Below are 21,539 nucleotides of genomic sequence, written 5' to 3' on the forward strand. Positions count from 1 at the left end.
TGAGAAAAGGTCCAGATGTTGACTTACCTCAAGACGCATCCCCTCATCTTGTCCAGATGTTGATGGTCCATCATCTTCTAAGCCATCTTCTAGGCCATCAATAAAAGAATCGCTAGAAGTGCTCTCAACATCATCAGCTTCCTCTGGCTTTTCTTCCATCCCTTATTCAAATTGCATTGAATAGAAAACAGTCCTTGAATTTTTACCTAATAAATAAATCAAATATAAAAGTATATCAATCAAAACACAGTTAATTACTCCTAAGATCCTTTAACTTTGCAAACCAAGGAGAAAAGAGAGATAAAGATGCCATTGTATATCAAATGCAATAACTAAAATTAATAACATCATTATCAACATGATCAAACGATAACATCACTACCACATCACAAATTGATAACAATAAACATTAAGCATGGTCAAAGACCTAGAATTACCCCATTGTAGTTATTTTTTATGTCCAATAATGCAAAAATCAAGAAATGCATATTAGCAAAGTTAACCAAAGTAAGAAAAAAGACAAGATTCGAGAACTACATCACAAAGACCATGCTCCAAAATGCTGGACCACTGCTCGAAGTATTTGATGACAATAAAATCATCCAATGGTAAAGCTTTAAGAGTTCTTATATTTTGCTATTAAATAAAATCATGCGAAATGACTCACCTATACATTAGATATTCATATTCCTATGTGAGACAATATGCCACTCAGATCATAGTTTCAGTATATAAATAAACTAATCAAGGTGAATCATCTAAAGGTCACACTCCTTGATCAATCCATAAACCCCAAAAAATTAATCTCCCTCCATATGCATATACATATACATATAAATAAGTCTCCTTATACATATGGTAACCCCTAGGGATTGGCTCAAGTGGTCATGAACTTGGGCTTGGGGGTATGCTCCCGCCAAGTCTAAGGTTCAAATACCCTTGGGTGCAAACAATTTCTAGGGGCCACGTCCCATTGGCAAAGCCAATGATTTACCTAATCCATATGATGTGGGCACGTTACGGGGTTTAACTGGGTAAAAAGACACAATACTCTACACAATCACCGAAGTTCCTCGCCATCAAAAAAGTGTCTTTATACATATAGTATATCACTAAGATACACACATACATGTCTTTGTAATTGGACACATAAATATCAAGTAACAGATCTTCCATTACCACCTCAAAACATATAGTTGATTGTAAATAGGTATATATTATTAAGTTACATCCAGATTAGTTCCTGATATCACTTGCAGTGATTTTAGATTATTTACTATATTAGTTGGATGTCAAGAATGCATTTATCAATCAAGATCTGCTTCAGGAATTATATATGGAGCAACCATGTTTGTTGCTCAAGAGGAGTATCAAGACAGTGTCTAAAAGCTAAAGAAAGCATTATATGGTTTCAAGAAGTCACCAATAGCATGGTTTTGGAATATTTCTGAAGTTGCAATGGATTTTGATCTCCACCATTGTCAAACAGATCATTTCGTTTTACAGTTACACCCTAATGTTGAATACATACTATTTGTTGACTATGAGAATGACATAATAATTATAGGGAATAATATTGAAGGCATCACTAGATTGAAACAATTTTTACAACAGTATTTTGAGACCAAATATCATGTCCTTCAACTACCTCCATGGGGTGTGTAATGCAGGACAATGAGAGATGGCCTAACGGTCATGAACTCATGATGCAGAACGACAAAATGTAAACAATGGTGTGACGAGATGGGGTAGGGTACTCTATTGGGGTTTTGGCTTTTTTGTCATTTGAATTATATATAAGAATATTTTTGGTTCCCAAAAATTCATCAACTAATTACTCTACATGCTTAAGTAGAAATAGGGTCCAAACACTTAAATTGGATTTTTAGACCAAAACACTCTTTAACCCCCCCAAAAGGCCATACCAAATGTGCGCTAAATCTAAATTTTACATCCCCCCAACAAAGGCATTTTAAGACAAAATAAATTACACAAGAACGCATTCAGTAATCAACCAATAACTTGCACACACTTCCAACCGACCTAATAGACATAAAATAGCCTATAGTTGTAAAACTATTCTTTTAGGGAATTCATGCAATAAAAAAGGCATTAAGAAATTTTTCAAACCTAAGTGATTTGTAGAACTCCTTAAAGAAGGCCATTATGTCATCCTCCACCACACTCCAACAATGTTGGAAGAAGGAAACCATGAAGCCATCATTATGATTATTTTCATCATTATCTTTATCTTATTTCATTATCTTCAAACTCTTTTTGATAAATTTCTTTGTTCATTTGTGAAATTTCCATCTAAATTTTTCTATTAACACTGTTTACTTGAAGTATACTTTTCATCCCTAAACTTTAAAAAATTCCTTTTTTTGTCTCAAAACTATTGAAAATGTTACACTTTCTTTTTAAAGAGTTTTTTTCCCAAAAGTTTAAAGGCAGAAATAGGAATGAAAAAAAAAAACTTTTTTCAATATTTTGAGGAAGAAAAAAGATCTTTCTAATGTTTAAGAACAAAAAGTGTAACATTTTCAATAACTTTGGGGCGAAAAAAAAAAATAACCTTTAAAAGTTTAAGGGGGCAAAAATCAAAAGTCATGCAAACTTTAGAGACAAACAATATTTTAACCTAATATTATAATATGACAAGAATAAAATAAGTTTCAATGCGTAGAACCATAAGATTTAATTGACCATAGACACAGTTGCAACTTAATAGTAGAATCATCCAATATCCTCAACCTACCCAAGCAAAGAAAAATTCACACATAACTCAATGAATTAAGACTAACCAAACCAAGATTAATTTCATACAGAGAATCAAATATCATGGTTCATGTGTAAATTTTAACAAAAAGAAATAAAATTTTATTATTTTTAAAATTTTAAAAAAAGAAATGAGTGCCAAGAGCCTTTTAGCTCAAGTGGCAACTTCTGATGTTTCCAATGGAGACATCCAGGGTTCAAATGCCCCCACCCCCATTGTTACTATTGAACCATCAAAAAAAAATTTTGAGTTTTAATTTACCTTTGGTAAGGCATGGCATGATTAAAATCAACTAAAATCTAACATCCAATTGTGATCGGTGTTGAGAGCAAGAGATTGTTGGGTCACTAATTTTGACAATCTACCACGCGGGAAACTAGCTTACACATATTGAATCCTCAACACCATTATAAGAACTTGATCATCATGGGTGATTGGACACACTCACAATTCTTTGTAAGTAGATTAAGAACATAACATATAAGTTCTTGAATAAAGAAAATGTATTAAAGGTCTGACCCTATCTTTAATTCTTCCCATCAAAAGAATCTCTTACCTATTAAGGTTTATATTGAAATTCCCCCGAACCCACCCCCAACTAATGGCTCTCTGAATATGGATCATATTAGGGCTGTCCACGGGTCGGGCGGGTCGGGTTTGCCCCAACCCGCAACCAACCCGCTGGGGATCAGGTAGGGAGGTGCCAGACCCACAACCAACCCGTATTAGGGTCGGGTTTTACGAGCCGGTTTCCTGTCGGGTGAGCGGCAGTTTCGGGTGAGACCGAAACCCGCCGGAGAGGATGAAAAAAGTAGAAAATCGGTGAGATCTCTCCCGATCCGTCCAAGATCTGGTGCAACCTAGCTGGATTTTGCAGAGATTTCGCCAAATCCGATGCTTTTTCCCCCAAATCATGCCAAGAATCACCAAATTTGGTGTTTTAGTCGCCGAAATCTGCCAAATCGTGCTGGAAAACTCGTCGGAAAGCTTGAAATTGCAGCTCATCATTCTCTCTTTGGGCGGGTCGAGTTGAACGGGTTTTGAAGGAAGGGAACCGAAACCGAACCGCTAGCGTTAGGTTTTGGAGCTCGGGACCCACATCCGACCACCGGAGCTGTCGGATCGGGTTGTAGCGGGTCGGGTACGGGCAGGTCGACGGGCGAGATGGAAAACCCTAGTTCATATATAGAATTTTAACTTTTCAACTATGGCAATAAGGCTTGAGGTGAGATCAAATTAAATTTTTAGCAAGTTTGAACCACACTTTGTATCATATGAGTAATAACAAATTAGTATGGTACTCCCAAAGGATAAAACATTATACTCAATACACAAAACTCTCACTTTTGCAAAGTCTATAAGAGGTTATGGTAGGTAGCCTTACTCCTAGTTTATTGAGAGGCTGATTCCCATAATCGAACCCACGACCTGTTGCTTTTGGTGGAAGGTCTTTGCCATCGCACCAAGGCACAACCTCTTAGTATGATACTCCTAAAACTATTTAAATTAATAAATACCCATTTAAATTTGAGAACTCATCTAATCCCACAATAAATTCAAAAAGCACTAGATTATATCTGGAATATTTATTATAAAACGCATTCTAAACCCCCACCTTATACATCGCAAAGTCACCGATAAGCACACTAAATCCATGATATTATGTAATTTTTTTGAGATTTTACAAACACAATACAATTCAAAGATCCATGCATCTTCAACAAATTTAACAAAACACCAACAATTCCATGATATTCATAACATGTATAAGGGTTTTTTTTTTTAACAAGTTATTAATGTGCAACAAGCCAAAATGTTTTAACAGGAGAAAACATGTAAATCCATATATGGAACAATAAATATGAATGCCAACATATCTGCCTAGAAAGAAGACATTATCACCATTTGAAAGCATATGTTAATAATTTAAACTCATAACACTAACCTCAATCAAAAATGTAAAAGGTAAATTAAATAAACCTTAACAAAATAGAGAATGCGCTTAAGAGCATGCATCACGCACCCCCTAAACAAATTGTATCAATGATTTAAAACATAATAAAAACTGGGCTGAAATTTATGAAATTTACTATAACACCAATAAAACCCACTCATTAAAATTATAAAAACCATATATGGAACAATAAATATGAAAGCCAACATATCAACCTAGCAAGAAGACATTATCACCATTTGAAAGCATACATTGAAATTTTAAACTAATAAAAATAACCTCAATCAAAAATGTAAAAAGTAAATTAAATAATCCATAATGAAATAGAGAATGCGCCTAAGAGCACGTATCATGCATCCCCAAAAGAAAGTTTATCAATGATTTAAAACATAATAATAAACGGGCAGAAATTTACTATGATACCAATAAAACCCACTCTTCGTTAAAAATGTAAAAACCATATATGGAACAATAAATATGAATGCCAACATATCAACCTAGCAAGAAGGCATTATCACCATTTTGAAGCATGCATTAAAAATTTGAACTCATAACCCTAACCTCAATCAAAATGCAAAAAGTAAATTAAATAACCATAACTAAATAGAGAATGCGCTTAAGAGCACACATCACACACCCCCAAAACAAAGTGTATCAATGATTTAAAACATAATAATAACCAGGTCGAAATTTATGAAATTTACTACAATACCAATAAAACCCACTCTTCATTAAAATTGTAAAAACCATATATGAAACAATAAATACGAATGTCAACATATCTACCTAGCAAGAAGGCATTATTACCATTTTAAAGCATGCATTAAAAATTTGAACTCATAACCCTTACCTCAATCAAATTGTAAAAAGTAAATTCAATAACACATAACTAAATAGAGAATGCACTTAAGAGCACGCATTGTGCACCCAAAAAAAAAAAGTGTATTAATGATTTAAAACATAATAATAACCGGGCCGAAATTTATGAAATTTACTATAATACCAATAAAACCCACACTTCATGAAAATTGTAAAAACCAAACATTGGACAATAAATATGAATGTCAACACATCTACCTAGCAAGAAGACACTATCACCATTTGAAAGCATACATTAAAAAGTTGAACTCATAACCCTAACCTCAATCAAAATGTGAAAAGTAAATTATATAACCCATAACGAAAATGCGCACAAGAGCACGTGATCATGCAAAACATAACAATAACCGGGCCAAAATTTATGAAATTTACCATAATACCAATAAAACCCATACTTCATTAAAATGGTAAAAACCAAATATGGAAAAATAAATATGAATGCCAACATATCAACCTAGCAAGAAGACATTATCCCCATTTTATACATTAAAAATTTGAACTCATAACCCTAACCTAAATCAAAACGAAATAGAGACTGTACTTAAGAATATAACCTCACAAACTGTATAAATTTTGTTAATGCTTTTTTTTTTTCAGTTTTCAAAAGCGAAAGCAATACGGTTTGTCACGGAAAACTTGTAAGCAACCAAACAATGTCTTAAAAATTTATTTCAATGCCATAAAATTCCTCTCAAAACAGCGATAACCAATCAACGCCATTAACTACACAGATCTACGTCAACCAGAAAATCACAAACAAAGCAAAAGAGCTAAAATCGGAGCACGATTCGAAGGGAAAGGAAGTGAAAACCTAATGAGAAAGAGTCGAACAAGCAGAGGACTGACCTGTGCGCGCGCGCGAGAGAGAGAGAGTGAGAGAGAGGAGGGAAAATTTTGGTGAAAAGAGAGAAAATGAGCTTGTGAGAGAGCAAGAGAGGAATTTATTTGATTTGGGGCAGCGTGAGATTTTGGTTTTGGAAAGTTTCGGCTTTTGGTTTGAGAAAGTGGGTCCAGTCCAGGTAGTTTTTTTTTTCTTTTTTTTGGGGGTAAATTACATATTTCATTCGTGTAGAATTTATGTGGTTGGTTCATGTTAAGTCAACTGATACAGTAGTTAGTAGGCATTTTAGGTTGAAATTCTTTAAAAATTAAAAAACATAATTTACATGAATTTGGTTGGGAGACTTTTAATGGTGTTAGTTGCGGTTCCAGGAATTATGTTTAGGACAGTCATTAAGAAATTTAAATTAAAAAAAATTAAAAAAAAGAACTTGAATATATCAAATTATAAACAAAATATATATATACATGAATTTTTACAATTTCCTTCTACAAGTTTTTAAATTTTGAATTGTTACACAATAATTCATTATGAAAATTTATAGCCAATATGAGAAGCTATGACCAATTTATTTTGTTAAGTTTATCTAAATTTTTATTTTTATGCCATTAATATTATATATTTGTTATTCTTTTTATAAAAATATTTTAAACTAAATAACTAAACTCAACTTATTGGCTTTATATTAATTAGTGACACATATAATCACACTCATTCATACGTAAAATAATTCACTACATGTGTTACTTAACCAATCAAATGCTTGAATAATCACTAACTTTGCAATATTTTTCTTCAATTTTTCTAACTTTATGACAAAAAATTATTATACCATGATAACTATACACACACATATATATAACAAATCCTCTCTATTTTCTAATTATTAAATTATATAAAGTTATATTACATTTATAGTGTACACACAAACATCCACGTACACGTCATTATTCACACAAATGACATTATAAAAAAAAAAAAGTAATGCACACAATCAATATTAAACACACTCATACACATATAATAAAAAAATTTATAATAAATAGTAATACTTACAATTCACAAACACTTACAATTACTTTAGAGTAAAAAATACTTGTACTAAGGGTGCATAAAATTTAAGTCAAGGCATGTAAAAATATTTTTAAGAAAAAATTAATGTATTAAATTAAAAAAATTAAATATATATATATATATAGCTGGCCCTAAATGTTGTCAATTTAGTCCTAATTGGATTCAAGAAAAAAAAAATTGATCATAATTGGACGAAAGTTGTTAACGTGTATAAAATATTATTTTTATGCTACATAAGCAAACACTTGAAACGCCAGATTATGTGTGCATTTGGATTAAAATGAAAAATTAAAAAATTTCACTATTCAACTTTTTTTGCTATTATTCATAGGTCTCACTGCACTTTTTGGCATTATTCATGGGACTTACTGTACTATTTCAACTAACTTTTACATTTATTTACCGTATTTTCAATAATAATTTTTCAGTTTTAGCAAAATAAGCAGTATCCAAACACAACCTCTATTACATTAAAAAAATTTATAAGTCACTAACTCGTGCTTACACTTTTTTTTTTTTTTGAGAAAGTACTCGTGCTTATGGGTTTTTTTTTTTTTTTTTTTTATTTTTTTTTTTTTGAGAATACTCGTGCTTACACTTGAGTGTCCTATTTTGGGATCAAAATCCATAAATCATGGTTTTAATTTTTTGGTTGGGAGACTTTTAATTGTACTTTTTTATTTTGATCCTAATTGGACGAAAGTTGTTGACATGTATAAAATATTATTTTTATGCCACATAAGTAGACACTTGAAATGCCAAATTATATTACATTAAAAAAAAAAAAAACTAGTCTCATTACCCGTGCTCTACACGTGCAATAAGGCTATTTTGTTTATTTTGAGTTTAATGTAATTTTTCAATTTGAATTTATCTCTTGTTAGTGAGAATACACAAAAATGAATTTTTAAGAAACTAAATTTTAGAATTTGAAATTGAGTAAACTGCTAGATTTAGTGTGTGCTAGTTTTTAGGAAAAAATGTATCAAACGTGCGTGAGATATATTTAAAGAGAAATGCTATGTCCACAACATTTTTGCAATAAGTTCTAAGTGGCAAATTGTTACTAGTTGTTATTGTTAGGGCAAAAAAGTTATCTTAGTATTAAGTTTAAATTTGAACCTATAACAACTAACCACCCGTGATTTGTTGTGAAAATGTTGTAAAAATGTTGTAGACATAGCATCTCTTATAGTTAAATAGAGAGTAAGCTAATTTTTAGGAAAAAAAAATATCCGGTAGTCTTTTTTGTTATTGAATTTTGTTGAATTCCAATTTCAACCCTTTTTTTAAGAATAAGGATTATCTAATTAGATTAAGACTATTTTTGACATTTTTTAAAGTTATAACTAACTTTCTGAATCCTCTTAATATATAGAGATAAAAGTCTCAGGCGAATTCACTAACTTGTGCTTACACCTAAGTGTCCTATTTTGGGATCAAAATCCATAAATCATGGTTTCAATTTCATGGGTTTTGCTTATTATGGTCTATTAAATATACAAATTTATTTTGTGTGGGCTTTGCTATTTTAATAAAACTAAACCGAAGTTTGATTTAATGCTTTCAGTTGTGTCAATTTGGTCTCTAAACTTTTTGATGTTGTGTCAATTTGGTCTCTAACATTTTGGTGTTATGTCAATTTGGCCTCTAAACCTTTTAATTGTGTCAATTTGGTTCTTACTGTTAAGTATTGGACAAACTTTGCTAACATGTCTAACGAACAGGGGGGGGGGGGCAGAGTGTCTTATTTAGGACCAAATTGACACGTTAAAGATTGAATATAATTTTTTTTTTCCCTTTTTGGTTAGAAATTATGAGCCTTCTTTTAATTTAAAAATGAAAAATGCCTGCTTGTAGAGATATAACACTTTTAAATTTCAAAATACAAGTTATAATAAGTCAGGTTTTTTTACTTCAAATTTTTTACATTACCCTACATAATCTCAACCAAAGTTGTCTAAGTGTTTCTTGATCTAGTAAAAACAACTCATTTGATACATCTCAACCTAAATATTAGATTATACTGGGTGTACTAGAGAAAATCAGGCGTGCTTCGATTGTTAAGCCTTATGAAAAAATAAAATAAAATTCTTTTTCTCAACTAAGCATAAAAGGAGAGGTTGCAAGTCCATCAAGCGACTTCACTTGGGGTGCGAGACTTTTATATAAAGAGTCCTGGCGAAAATGACCAAGTACCACTATTTGACAAATATGTATAGATCTATTATCGTTTACGAAACTCGAGTTTCACAAACTCGAGTTCCATAGAAAATTTTTGATGTAACTCAAGCTTCATAAAAAATAGCACGATAAATTTGAAGGCATTTTTTCAAAGAACTCGAGTTTGAGTTCCATGGAAAATTTTTGATGTAACTCAAGCTTTATAAAAAATAGCACGATAAATTTGAAGGCAATTTTTTCAAAGAACTTGAGTTTCTAAAACTCGAGTTACACAACAAATTTGAATTTTAAAAAAGACGAGAAATTGCTAAATATTTTGTAATATACTACTGTTTTATGAAATATTACTAAATATTTTCTCAAGAGCCCTTTGGCATCGCATAATCTCTAAGTTCAATCATTGTAGTTGATGTACAGTGGATGTCTTGTCGTGGCTCTGCTTTTTTTCTATTTCCTTATTCGTCACTTTATCTTTCACTGTAATGTAGTTTTTCGGTTCTCAATTTGTTTCCTAATTTTGGCATCACAAACAAAGATGATGTCGACTGTTTTTGCCCTTTTGGCCTTCGGAAAAGGCAAGGTGCTTGGCCTTTAGAGGAGGCAACTTGTGGATAAGAAAATGAAAAAAAAAAAAAGGATTTTAGCTTTGAAGATACGTATGGTTGTAATTACCTTTTAAATACGGTAAGATGATGGTGATTTGGGTCTACACTAATTGCTTTAGATTACACTATTGGAGATATGTTAATTGCTTAACTCTTCCTTTTTTAATACGAATGAAGAGATTTTTAAAAATCTTAAAATATATTCTATGTATTCACTCTAAATTCTTTGATCAAACCAAAACAGTATCCAATACAACTTTGCCAACTTTGATCCCAGCCAATAACTCAACACTTATGCAAGGAACTTATGAATATTTTCCGAATTAAAGCATGCACCACACAAGCACACACATAATTTATAGAAGAACGCTCCACGCCTAATAATTTGACCTCAATGAACAAATGATACTAAGGATCAAATACAACCACCAAGGCCTACAAAGTAAATACAATCACATTTAATACACAATTTTCTCATACATAACACTGTGGTATCCAATACCCATGAGTCTATAGCTAACTATGTTAAGCATCATTTGCAAGGACCTGCCAAGATTTTCGAATCAGCACACACCTTGATGATGCACAAAAATTGTTAGTGAGCTGATTATCCTTGAACGCTCTAATGGATACCTAAAGAACAAGAAACCAAGAACCAACAGAGAGCATCAGTAGGGTGCCAGCCAAAGACCCTCTGAAAGTTAAGTCAGAGAATGAAAGATCCCCAAAAACTTTATAGTGAGAGAGCTATGAATTTTCTATGTACCTTAGAGAAGGGGAGGTTTGGTGTTTATTTAGTGGCGTATAGCTTGACAAAGATCCCATGAATGTAGGAGCTTTCCTTGTAGAGAAGATCTTGGGTTTAAGGTCTTGAGATCTTAGGGTTTATCATCCCATATAGGGAAGATATGAATGTATAGTTAAGTCCTTGGACGTGGCATGCAAGTTATTTTCGGGTAAAGGCTCATGAGTGAGGGACAAGCAAAAATTGGTAGGACCCCCCATGCTCATCCGTCGACATGGTCATCCATCCGTCGACATGGATACTCCGTCTGCTGGTATGTGATGCAAGGGTCTCATAGGTTCCGATGTTTCTCAGTCGGCATACTTAGTCCTCTGTCGGACAATTGTTACATAACGGCCAATCGTCGGTTTAACCAGATGACGCCCAACAAACAGCTTAAGAGACGGATGACTGTTGGTCAAAATTGACACGTTAAAGATTGAATATAATTTTTTTTTCCCTTTTTGGTTAGAAATTATGAGCCTTCTTTTAATTTAAAAATGAAAAATGCCTGCTTGTAGAGATATAACACTTTAAAATTTCAAAATACAAGTTATAATAAGGCAGGTTTTTTTACTTCAAATTTTTTACATTACCCTACATAATCTCAACCAAAGTTGTCTAAGTGTTTCTTGATCTAGTAAAAACAACTCATTTGATACATCTCAACCTAAATATTAGATTATACTGGGTGTACTAGAGAAAATCAGGCGTGCTTCGATTGTTAAGCCTTATGAAAAGATAAAATAAAATTCTTTTTCTCAACTAAGCATAAAAGGAGAGGTTGAAAGTCCATCAAGCGACTTCACTTGGGGTGCGAGACTTTTATATAAAGAGTCCTGGCCAAAATGACCAAGTACCACTATTTGACAAATATGTATAGATCTATTATTGTTTACGAAACTCGAGTTCCATAGAAAATTTTTGATGTAACTCAAGCTTCATAAAAAATAGCATGATAAATTTGAAGGCCATTTTTTCAAAGAACTCGAGTTTGAGTTCCATGGAAAATTTTTGATGTAACTCAAGCTTTATAAAAAATAGCACGATAAATTTGAAGGCTATTTTTTCAAAGAACTTGAGTTTCTAAAACTCGAGTTACACAACAAATTTGAGTTTTAAAAAAGATGAGAAATTGCTAAATATTTTGTAATATACTACTGTTTTATGAAATATTACTAAATATTTTCTCAAGAGCCCTTTGGCATCGCATAATCTCTAAGTTCAATCATTGTAGTTGATTTACAGTGGATGTCTTGTCGTGGCTCTCTTTTTTTTCTATTTCCTTATTCGTCACTTTATCTTTCACTGTAATGTGGTTTTTCGGTTCTCAATTTGTTTCCTAATTTTGGCATCACAAACAAAGATGATGTCGACTGTTTTTGGCATTTTGGCCTTCGGAAAAGGCAAGGTGCTTGGCCTTTAGTCCTCCGTTGAACACCTATTCTTTTACTTTTTTTTTTTTTTTTTTTGGATTTTAGCTTTGAAGATATGTATGGTTGTAATTACCTTTTAAATACGGTAAGATGATGGTGATTTGGGTCTACACTAATTGCTTTAGATTACACTATTGGAGATATGTTAATTGCTTAACTCTTCCTTTTTTAATACGAATGAAGAGATTTTTAAAAATCTTAAAATATATTCTATGTATTCACTCTAAATTCTTTGATCAAACCAAAACAGTATCCAATACAACTTTGCCAACTTTGATCCCAGCCAATAACTCAACACTTACGCAAGGAACTTATGAATATTTTCCGAATTAAAGCATGCACCACACGCACACACATAATTTACAGAAGAACGCTCCACGCCTAATAATTTGACCTCAATGAACAAACGATACTAAGGATCAAATACAAACACCGAGGCCTACAAAGTAAATACAATCACATTTAATACACAATTTTCTCATACATAACACTGTGGTATCCAATACCCATGAGTCTATAACTAACTATGTTAAGCATCATTTGCAAGGACCTGCCAAGATTTTCGAATCAGCACACACCTTGATGATGCACAAAAATTGTTAGTGAGCTGATTATCCTTGAACGCTCTAATGGATACCTAAAGAACAAGAAACCAAGAACCAATAGAGAGCATCAGTGGGGTGCCAGCCAAAGACCCTCCGAAAGTTAAGTCAGAGAATGAAAGATCCCCAAAAACTTTATAGTGAGAGAGCTATGAATTTTCTATGTACCTTAGAGAAGGGGAGGTTTGGTGTTTATTTAGTGGCGCATAGCTTGACAAAGATCCCATGAATGTAGGAGCTTTCCTTGTAGAGAAGATCTTGGGTTTAAGGTCTCGAGATCTTAGGGTTTATCATCCCATATAGTGAAGATATGAATGTATAGTTAAGTCCTTGGACATGGCATGCAAGTTATTTTCGTGTAAAGGCTCATGAGTGAGGGACAAGCAAAAATTGGTAGGACCCCCCATGCTCATCCGTCGACATGGTCATCCATCCGTCGACATGGATACTCCGTCTGCTGGTATGTGATGCAAGGGTCTCATAGGTTCCGATGTTTCTCAGTCGGCATACTTAGTCCTTTGTCGGACAATTGTTACATAACGGCCAATCGTCGGTTTAACCAGATGACGCCCAACAAACAGCTTAAGAGACGGATGACTGTTGGTCAAAAAGCCATGGGTGAAGTTTAGACTATCTCGACGGATGAGGAAGCTTTGTTTTCATACTGGTCGAAAATGCCCTTATCACACCTTATTAAGGATTACCAACAAGTTACAACAAGTACAAGAAGACTCTTCAAATGAGTCCAAAATATGACTAATAATAATAACAAAAGGTTAAAAGATGTGTTTTCCTAATTGACAGCAAAACACAAAGCTAACAGATAACTTTTTCACAACTTTGTATTTTGTTAGTTTATGAGGCAACCCTTTTGATATGATAGGTTCAGGCGCCTAAGAACGACCAGTCCCTTTTTTTTTTTCTTTTCTTTTCTTTTTGTATTCTTTCCTAAGATAAATATTGTTATAATTTCTCTGGTGTGAAAACAAAAAAGTTTGTGACATTGCAAAAGGGATTATTCAGAAGACAACAACAAGTAAGGAAGTCACACAAGATAAGGTTGTTGGCGGTGGTCTGGAGAAAAAAAAAACGATACACCACCATAATATCACTCCCCATGATCTTCCTTAATGCACTGGTAGTTGAATAATTTGTTTTTATCTTTCTCTTCTGTCCAGTGTGAAATCCTGCTTCAAGTTGAGGTTAGCTCCAAAGTTTGGCATTCGTGAGGGAGTGTGGCTCTAGGCATTTTACTTTACGACTCATGTTGAGGCACCTATGGTAGGATCTGTCATCGTGGCAGGAATTCCTTTAAAATTGAGAACCTAGGGTTTTTAAGATTTTCAATACCTTGGAGGATTTCCTTTCATGTTTGGACTTACATTGCAATTGTTTTTACTATCAATAAATATGTTTATATCTTATATTTAAAACAATTAAAAAATAACTAGTTATGCATCATCTTGTTTAATATTTACATTCATATTTGGGTGATATTAAAGTTAAACTTATCACAAATGTTGATCTATGTACTTAGTTTTATCATTTTTGCATTATTATAGAGAAACTTCTACGACTTTTTCTTTTTTGAGAAACAACACTAAGCAATTTTATTAAGCTAATGTAAAATCGGAAACAAAAAACTCATAAATATCCGGAGGAACATGCTCCATCCAAACTAACAATGATAAGGAAACTCTCACTCTCTTGGCTAAGGCATGAGCTATACAATTGCCCTGCAACCTAGTATGAGAGAAAGAAAAAGTTCCAAGTGAACTCGCAATGACAAAAATTCAAGTTCTACGACTTGAATTTTAAGAAGATCATCTATAATAAAGACAAAAATGAATCTCTACAACTGATGAATGCATAAAATGGTGACATGTGTCTTTTTAACAATACAAATTACAATGACACGCGTCCTTTTTTAGAATGATGTAAACTTATAACTCCATATGGCAAACAACAATTTGTACAAATTATGCATATTTAACACATTTTCAAGTTATTGTTAATTTATATTCATTTAATTATAGAATAAATGCTGGATCTGAAAGTATTTCGAAAAGAGACCAAGATCTCAATGATTTTTTGCAAAAGAATTTTGAAAACCCTCTAATTTAAAATTAAAAGGTGTTTCAAGTGATAAATCTCAAATAAGCTCTGTTTACTATTCTACTATACCTGAACCTTCCTCTCCATATGGCAAACCTGCCAATGAAGAAGATGAAGATACTAGATCTATTTGTCCATATGATTCTGATTTTCCTCCAATTGAAAATAATGTTAACCAATTAAGAGTTTTGACTGTTTTAAATGATTATTGTTTCACTGTTATAGCTATGATTGCTTCTGGTGCTGATAAGAATTGTATTCAGGAAGGATTGATTCCTCCTAAATATTTTGAAAAATCAACTGAAAGAATTGTTTCTACTAATGGTTCTCAAATGAAGATAAAATATGAACTGAATGGTGCTCATATTTGTCATAATAACGTTTGTTTCAAAATTCCTTCTGTTCTCGTCAAAAATCTGACTGACAAAGTGATTCTTGGTTTGCCATTTATAAATGCTTTGTATCCCTTTCTTGTTGAACATGATGGAATTACTGCTGATCCTTTTGGACAGAAAGTAAAATTTGAATTTGCTTCAAAACTTGAAATTGACATTAATAATGCTTTAGATTTGTCTTGTGATTTTCCTATTAATAATTCTGTTCATGAACCACAGATGAGTTTGTACTTCACAGAAAATTTTCAAGGTAATGCTAGTGGTGCCAAATTATCAACTATTGCCGATCACCCTAATATTCTTAATGATGCTTTGCAGGAATCAGGCAATGATGATGCGTGGATAAATACCACTAATAAGAGAGATAATAATAATAATATTTATACTTATACCACTAGTAAGTGGATTATTATGGCTCCCTCGGCTGAGAGGAAGAACAAGGGAAAAACTCCTGCACAGGACTATTCTCAAAATAAAAGGTTCCCAGCGGGACATCCTTTTAATATGCATGAAGGTGCATCTTCCGGGGTAAAACCCAGTGGATCAACATCCCTTCAGGAATTTGTTCCAGCAACGGTGACTTATTCCAGTAGAGATATGATGATTGCTTTGCAGGAAGTTTTATCCAAAAGATTACAATTCCACAATGGAACCTATTCAGAACTTCCAGATTCTATTAAATTTATTCTTAATATTCAAGCTTCTTTTACCAGAAACCACTGTAACCTATTTTAGTAATCCTTTCAAGCACTCAAAATTCACTTTGTTAATCTTACTGCTCAAAATGAGGCGCCGTAATGTTAACCTTGTTCCAGAAAATGACCTTATTTCAGAAAATAACCCTGCTCCACAAAATGAGGCTTTTAGAAGCCATCTTATTAACTATCCAGATATTGCAATTGATCCCTACATTAGTCAACTCTCTGGCAAAGAGGATATCCATTCCATGGATAAAATGACTATAATGGGCACCGACTATGCTAGATTGAGTCTTAAGACCCAATCTCAGTTAAGAAGTGCTGTTGCCAACTTGCCAACAGATATACAATCTCGTATTCTGAAAAGCAAGGTAATGTTTAGGTCTTTTGACCTATGGTTCGAATATTTCAAAACACTTGTTACAACTGCTATTTCTGATCCCGCTAATTCAGATGATGTTGGTGATATCCTTCAACAAGCTGATTGGAGAGAACACTTCAGGACCAGTCCCAGAGTATATGAAAAGAAGAAACATCCATTTCCTGGCCTTCTGGTCAATTATGGTGATGATTCCGAGAATGTTGGTAAAAGCCCCCATAGGCTTTCCCAAATGTTTGAGTATGACTTTATCAGGCTCATAAAATTAACAAGTCTTGACCAAGCTAGCCAGCTTCCACAAATCATTCAGACTGCTATTTAAAATTTTGAAAGTCCCTTTGTCTCCATCAGATGCTGGAGCACCCTACCAAAATGGGAAAAAGATAACTGGATGAATGTCCAACCATCAAAACATCTTGTTCTCATTAATGGGCACGCCCAGCAGGGACAATGGTGTGAAGGCGATTCTCACTTATCATTCCAAAATCCCTACGCCTTTGCTGAGTGTTGGAGAAACAATTTCAATAATCAAATTCTTGAAGTCATTCAAATCCTATGGAAACATTATCATTTCATGGGAAGTACAGATAGAATTTTTGTTTTTGGCCCCAGACCTTATGCTTCTGCTGTTACTCATATACACTTAGCAGATCAATCTAATCCAAGACTCCAGGGAAAACTCTAGAGTTTGAGCCATTTCTATACTGCGGACTTTGCAATCAGTATGCTATTTACCATAAGCATAAATGTAATGATGATCCTCCATGGGATCCATTTGATGATTATCCATCTGATACTTCTACTGATTAAATATATGGCCCCCATGGGTTACTGATGTTGCTATTTCACTACTAAGATTCTCGTCACTGATAAAATTACTCCCCCATGCTACTTCTGATCTTGCAGTGGACTGATGGTTAATTTCTCTATTTGTCTAGCCTGCACAATGGCTAAAAATGTTGCAATATTCAAGTGCGCCTGCTGTAAAATCACTGTGTATTCCCATGCGCCTGCGGCAAATCACTGTGTATTCCCATGCGCCTGCGGTAAAGCTCCATGTGTACCATATTCCCTTTTGAATATTTTGTCTTGCCATGCACCTTCCGACAATGTCTACTCCCTAAAAATATTCACAATACTCTTGGAGGATTCTTTATGTACCTTTTTGGACTAAAGTTTCAAGTGTTCCAAGACTAGTTTGGACTAAAGTCTAAAATGTTTCAAAGCTATTTTCTGCATGATTTGGACAAGAAAAGGACAAGCTCCATGCTACGGAAGTTTGGAAGACAATAATGAAAATTTTACTATTCACCTGTCACTATTCACCTGTTACTGTTCATGACACTGTTCACTCCGAATTTTGCCTATTTAAGGGGGGTTGTCCCTTAAGTTAAAATCAGAATTTTCTTGAGAGAAATTCCCTTCTAGAGAGAGTTTTCCTCCTTATAAGCTTTCTTTGAGAGAATTCCTTGTTTCTACTACTACTTTGTTTATTACTTTGTTCCTACTACTACCTTGTTCCTACAAACCTTGTAACTAGGACTAGTTCAAGCTTTGTAACTGTTAATATGTTCTGAGATCTTGTATTCACTACTACTACTGTAAGTGTTTAACTCTACTTTCAATAAAGAAGTATTTTCAGTTAATTTTATGTTCATTATACTACTTGTTGCTACCGCCACCTTGAATGGATTACCGCCATACCGAACAGTTCTAAATTGCTTTTATTTACTTTGAATTATCTTGTTATATATTGCTTGGCTGGTTCTACCGCCTTACATTATTGCTTACATTACCTTCAACATATATAAATATTTATAAATAAATGAGTGTTTAAATATGTGATTAAATGCATTACAGCCTAAAAAGAAGCCCAAACATCTCAAAAAAAAAATTTCCCTCTCTTATAACCATTATAATTATATCTAATTATATATATTTTTGCTTTAAAGCATATTTTTACATATAATTGTCAAATTTTAAACATAAAACCCTTAAAAATGAGAAATATATCATTTTTTCTGTTGTTACTTCGTGTTTTGAACTAAGAAAATATAAAATAAAACAATTAATTTCATTTCCATAATTAAGTGTATCACGATTAGGAAAGAAGATCAAAAGTTTATTTTATTTTACCTTTTTTCTTCACTTTTTATTGTTGTTACTTGCTTTTAAAATGGTACACACATATATAGAACATGAAAATATATATGGCATGCTCCTTTTTGAATATTTTTTAAATTTATTTGGACCCATAATTAAATGTATCACACTTAGTAAATTTGGATTTTATTTCTTCACTTTTTTGTCACAATGGTATCAATATGATATATTATTATTATTATTGTAGGGATAAGGGCCCAAAATTGTATATTGGGCTTTGGGCCTTAGCCAAGGACATTGATTGGTCCAAGGACGGATAAACAGTAATGGGGATGTTAAGTTTAGGAGCCCATGAGTAAGATGCAAATGAAAAGATTGGGAAAGGTGGTCCGAGGAGGATTATCTCCTCGGATGAGCAAAGCACGGATCAAATATATATCTTATCATTCAAGGTGACCTTCCAGGACGTTCTACTAATAGGGACATGTATTATGAGCACACATGAGGGATGGAAGCTCAAAATATTTAAGAAAAAGTTGCTGCCACCACATTGAATGTTCTGCAGCTAATTTTCTGGCTGCATTTATATGAAGAAGACCCCTGAACAGTACTGCCTTGACTATCCCAACTCACAGAGGGCCAAAGAGGGTGTCCACTCAAGTAGTGGCTTGGATGATCAACAAATGGAGAGTCAAGATTATTAAGAGAAAGATATATAATGTAAGAGACCCCTAGAGAAAGGGAGATTGGAAAACTAAGAGAAAAAATACTGTAGCATCAAGAACTGATCCTATAATCCAACCTAAGAGAAATATATGAAAACTGATCTCCTCGGATTTTGCCGAGAATGACTCTCTTTAGCATAAACGTGTTTATTCTTATTCTTTTGCCATCTGAATCTATTTTGGTATTTGTCTGATTCATTAAACCCCAGTTTTTCTAACCCATTTTCTACAAATTTATTATTTTGGACTTTTTGGGCCTGAGTCCACCAATCTTTGGGCTAAGGACCTAAACCAATTCCTTACAATTGGCGCCGTCTGTAGGGAAAAAAATTTGTGCTTCAATGAGTTAAGCGTTCAATCATGGTAGGTTCAGGTCCACACTAGGTAGAATCTATAGGATCCCAACGTGAAAATCTTTTTGTCAACCTCGAGCGTAGAAGGGATCGAGAGGGGAGTGTGCATACTACCCAGACTAGTAGGAGTCAGTCCCGGGGTAAGAGCCATCTCTCTCGTGAGGAGGATACTAGAGCCCTGCAACTGGAGGTTGAACATCTAAAGAGAAAGCTGCGCTGTGCATAGCGAAAGCGAACCCTCTCCAACTCCGACGTTTCCTTTAATGATGGAGAGGATCCCAGTTATAGACGAAGGTCCAGGATCCCACCCAACGAGTCTTTCTCCTACTATAAGGAGCACCATCACAAATGTAGGTATAAGAGCCCGCCTCGCAAAGGCCTGGGCAATTACGGTATGAGCAAGGCATTGAACTAGATTTCCAAATCGCCCTTCACGCGCATGATTGAAGGGGTAAGACTTCCTCGGCAATTCAATCAACCAACGTTCACCATCTACAATGGTCGAACAGATCTTGTAGAGCATGCGAGCTATTTCAACCAAAGAATGGTTGTCCATTCCAAGGACAAAGCCTTGATGTGCAAGGTGTTCCCCTCTAATCTAGGACCCGTGGCAATGAGATGGTTCAATGGCTTAAGGGCGGGTTTCATAAATTCCTTCAAAGAGCTCACCTAGACATTTGGCTTTCGTTTTATTACTTGAAGCAGAGTTCCTCGTCCCTTAGATTCCTTATTGTCCTTGTTCATGTGAGAAAGGGAGAACCTGAAAACATACTTGGGCAGATACTGAGAGATGTACAATAAGATAGATGGTGACTTTGATGATGTGGTCATCAGTACTTTCAAGGTTGGCCTCCTAACCGAGCACAATTTAAGGAAGTCTTTGATGGGAAAACCTGTCACCAGCATGTGCCAACTCATAAACTGAATTGATAAGTATAAGAGGGTTGAGGAAGACCAGTAGTAGGGGAAAAGGCAAGGCAAAGGTTATCCCTCAGGAAATGAGGGATTTCAGGTTAGACAGATATAATAACAATCAACCTCAGAGGGACTTTGCTGAGTAGTGAGGGCCTGCCAATACTTAGGTAGTTAATGCGGTGTTTCAAGAACTGGTGCACCAGGTTCTAAAGAAGATCAAGAATGAGTCATTTTTTAAATAGCCAAATAAGATGGCAGGAAACCCCATAAGGCGCAATTAGAATCTTTACTGTTAGTACCACCAAGACCAGGGACATACTACGGAGGACTGTAGGAATTTGTGGGATCATCTGGACCAGCTGGTCTGAGAGGGAAAACTAAAGCAGTTTTTGCATCATTCCAATGGTCTACAGGGACAAACAAATCTAGAACCCCGGAGAGATGCTTCTTCAAGGCCTCATTTGGGTATGATAAATGTCATCTTTGCCGCTCCAGGAAGGATCAATTCTTGTCCTTCTAGAGTAATGTCTATGGCTCGGCTGTCCATCGAGGACACCAATTCGGAGTCGAAAAAGGCTAGAGTGGATATCCAACCGATACTAAGTTTTTCAGACGAGGATAAGATTGGAACTATACAGCCCTATGATGACACTTTGGTGGTCATGCTCAAGATTGAAGGGTATGACGTGAAGAGGGTGATAATGGACCAAGGCAGTGG

General features: G+C 34.2%; 1 protein-coding gene across 1 annotated transcript in view; it reads right to left on the reverse strand.

The window, feature by feature from the left end:
* The window catches only part of LOC112032466 (protein CHROMATIN REMODELING 20), a 59,008-nt gene extending 52,398 nt beyond the window's left edge, over positions 1-6,610 (reverse strand). Inside the window, 2 exon segments of the mRNA XM_065761120.1 lie at positions 28-206; positions 6,459-6,610. Of these exon segments, the coding sequence (XP_065617192.1) occupies positions 28-159 (132 nt within the window). The 5' untranslated portion in view covers positions 160-206; positions 6,459-6,610.
* Positions 6,611-21,539: the final 14,929 nt, after the last annotated feature.

This window comes from Quercus suber, unplaced genomic scaffold (assembly GCF_002906115.3).
Source record: "Quercus suber isolate HL8 unplaced genomic scaffold, Cork oak 2.0 scaffold_396, whole genome shotgun sequence".
Lineage (NCBI taxonomy): Eukaryota > Viridiplantae > Streptophyta > Magnoliopsida > Fagales > Fagaceae > Quercus > Quercus suber.